General features: G+C 49.4%; 1 protein-coding gene across 1 annotated transcript in view; it reads right to left on the minus strand.

Moving 5' to 3' along the window:
• Positions 1-2,805: 2,805 nt before the first annotated feature.
• Positions 2,806-3,671, minus strand: part of LOC106899984 (olfactory receptor 14A16-like) — a 2,293-nt gene continuing 1,427 nt past the window's right edge. Inside the window, exon 2 of the mRNA XM_014961935.1 lies at positions 2,806-3,450. Within this exon, the coding sequence (XP_014817421.1) occupies positions 2,806-3,450 (645 nt within the window). The remainder of the gene's footprint in view (positions 3,451-3,671) is intronic.

The raw sequence follows: 3,671 nt of genomic DNA on the forward strand, positions 1-3,671 counted from the left end.
GCCTGAGAGTCCTGAGAAGAGGGGAGTAAATAAGACTAAGGACCTCTCAGACTGCCAGCAGAGAAAAGTTACAGCAGAGAACAAAGGAGGAGGAAGTCATCCAATCATGAACAGTTGGACTTTGAGTGAATCAATTATACATGGACACATGTTCCTAAGAAAGATATAAAAGAGTTTGTTAAAACAATAAAGTGGGTTCTTTTGGTCTTTTGCTCATGAAGGTGCATGTGTGTGTCATTGTGGCCGTCTCAACAGCGACAATAGAAGATCAGGTTGGTCAAGAAAGACCTGCCTTTCACAAACCCATGCTGACTGGACCTGATCACCTGGTTGTCCTGTACGTGCTGCATGATGGCACTCAGGATGATCTGCTCCATAACGTTCCCCTGCACTGAGGCCAGACTGACAGGCCTGGAGCTCCCTGTATCCTCCTTCATGGCCCTTCCCGTAGATGGGCATCATATTTGCTAACCTCCAGTCACCTGGGACCTCCCTTAGCCAGGACTGCTGCTAAATGATGGCAAGTGGCCTGGTGAGCGTTCCAGCCCATAGGGCTGTGAGGTATGCAGAGACACTGCAGCTACTGCAGCCCCTGTGACAGCCCCTGTGATTTCTCCAGCCCCTGTGACAGACACTGCGGCTACTCCAACCTCAGTGAAATTTGATGTGGCTGCTCCAGTCCTGGTGGCAGGCACTGCAGCTGCACCAGAAATCCAGCCTGAGCCCAGATCAGTTGGCCATTTTACAGAAGATGAAGTAAACCAAGAAACCAGTTGGCTCAGTGAAGGATGACGATGAACCAGGGCCATCACCAGAGCAGGAGGAGGTGGCAGAACCAGAGATAATCACCTCATCCCTATCCCTGAGTGAGCTGTGACAGATGTGAAAGGAATTCAGTCAATTTCTGGGTGAGCACGCTGTCACCCAGGGTCTCCAATACTGGGAATTGGACCCAGAATTGGAGGGTAGGGAAGCCAGGCAGCTGGGATCCCTGTCCCAGGAAGAGGGCACTGACAAGGCAATTGGGAAAAAGACACAAGCCCTCAGCTTCTGGAGGCGACTCCTGTCAGACGTGAGGGAAAGGTTCCCCTTCAGTGAAGATGACCTATGTCATCCAAGCAAGTGGACCACCATGGACAGAGGTATCCACTACCTGAGAGAATTAGCCATGCGGGAGATGATTTATTATGACCTGGACAATGCACAGTTTCCCACAGATCCCAATGAAGTCCAATGCCCAAGCCCAATGTGGCAGAAGTGTGTACAGAGTGCACCATCAACATAAGGCAACTCATTGGCAGTGCTGGAGTGGAAAGAGGCACCAACAGTGGATGAGGTGGCTGCCAACTCCAGCAATATGAAGGAAGTCTCACTTCCCCCCTCATCACGTCTGTGGAGAACTGCTCATGTGGTCTTCTCAGTCCCTTTGGCGGCAGAGTGCAGGCCACAGTTTGCTTTCACTTGGAGGGGTGACCAGTGCACCTGGAATCGACTGTCCCAGAGCTGGAAACAGCCCTACTGTTTGCCATGGGCTGATCAAGACTGCACTGGGACAGGGTGAAGCTCCGGAACATCTGCAGTGCATTGATGACATCATAGTTAGGATCAACACAGCAGAAGAAGCTTCTGAGAAAGAGAACAAAATAGTGAGCCTTGCCTAAATTTATATGCAATCAACTTTGATGAAACTGAACAAAGTGCAGAAGTGATGGAACCACAACTGGCCTCAACAACTGTCACCCGGCAGTTTTCTCAAGATCAACGTGTTCAACCCACAGACCATGGGCATGGGCCATGCCAGATACACCACCCATGAGTTCCCAATGCAGTGTGCAACAGTTCTGCACCACAGCCCATCTCTCCTGCCCTGAAAGACTGTTCTGACCGATGGAGCCCAAAGTCATGGACTAAATGAACTCAACAGATGTTTCAGAGGGAGGGCCCATAGACGAAGGGAGGGATAGCTCTGTGTGTGTATGTGTATCTCTCATAGACAGGAAAAGTGTTAGTGGTTTATTGAAAATTGTAAGACCTGAGCACGATGTAGATGGTATAGAATAAGGGGTGGGTGCTGTCCTGGTTTCAGCTGGGATAGAGTTAATTTCCTTCTTAATGGACACTCAGTTTTGGATTTTGTATGAGAATAATGCTGATGATAGATTGTTGTCGTTAAGTTATATTTGTAATAAGTCAAGGACTTTTTTCAGCTTCCCATAGAAGCTGAGAGGGAGCACAGACAGGACAAGCTGGCCAAAGGAGTATTCCATACCATAGAGGTCATGCTCAGTATCTAAGCAGGGGTTCACCGGGGGTCAGGGATCTGTGACCACAACTCAAGACAGGCTGGGCAATTGACCACTGGTGGTGAGAGTAGGTTGTGTTGCATCAATTATTTTCTATATTCTTTTGCAACTATTATTATTTTTATTTTCCTCTTCCATTTTTTTTATTCTATTCATGTCTTTTTTCTCAACTTATGAGGGTTTTCTAAATTTTTTTTTCCTTCTTCACACTATCCTACTGTGGAGCGGGTGGGGGGAGGAGTGAGTGCAGGGCTGTGTTGTCCTAGTTGCTGGCAAAGGAGGAGCCATAAAAACCTGGGAGATGCTGTGTTATTGAAGAGCTGTTATCTGAAAGGCCAGATCTGACACAGTGTTGTGCAACAGTCAGACACAATAGGATCGAGCCTCAAGACAAGTAGCATAATTCCAGAAAATTACCAATAAGTAGGATCATCAGAAGAGAAACAAGCAGACACATGGCCTAAGATAAACTCTGGGAAATGTGCAGAGAAGCAGAGGCAGGTTATTGTCGGTGACAGAGCATCCACTGGGCCACTTTCCATAGGGCATCCTTGAGCTCCTGGTTCCTCATGCTGTAGATGAGGGGGTTCACTGCTGGAGGCACCACCGAGTACAGAACTGAAACCACTAGGTCTAGAAATGGGGATGAGATGGAGGGGGGCTTCAGGTAGCCAAATATGCCAGTACTGACAAACAGGGAGACCACGGCCAGGTGAGGGAGGCACGTGGAAAAGGCTTTGTGCCGTCTCTGCTCAGAGGGGATCCTCAGCACAACCCTGAAGATCTGCACATAGGACACCACAATGAAAAAAAAGCATCCAAAGACTAAAAATGCACTGACCACAATAAGCCCAACTTCCCTGAGATAGTCTGAGTCTGAGCAGGAGAGCTTGAGGATCTGGGGGATTTCACAGAAGAACTGCTCCAGGACATTGCCCTGGCAGAGGGGCAGTGAAAATGTACTGGCCGTGTGTATCACAGCGTAGAGAAGCCCACTGCCCCAGGCTGCTGCTGCCATGTGGACACAAGCTCTGCTGCCCAGGAGGGTCCCGTAGTGCAGGGGTTTGCAGATGGCAACGTAGCGGTCATAGGACATGATTGTCAGAAGAAAAAACTCTGCTCCAAGGAAGAAGAAAAGCAGAAAGACCTGGGCAGCACATCCTGAGAAGGAGATGTGCCTTGTGTCCCAGAGGGAATTGGCCATGGCTTTGGGGACAGTGGTGGAGATGGACCCCAGGTCAAGGAGGGAGAGGTTGAGGAGGAAGAAGTACATGGGGGTGTGGAGGCGGTGGTCACAGGCGATGGTGGTGATGATGAGTGCATTGCCCAGGAGGGCAGCCAGGTAGATGCCCAGGAAGAGCCAGAAGT

Source organism: Calidris pugnax, unplaced genomic scaffold (assembly GCF_001431845.1).
Source record: "Calidris pugnax isolate Ruff unplaced genomic scaffold, ASM143184v1 scaffold750, whole genome shotgun sequence".
NCBI lineage: Eukaryota > Metazoa > Chordata > Aves > Charadriiformes > Scolopacidae > Calidris > Calidris pugnax.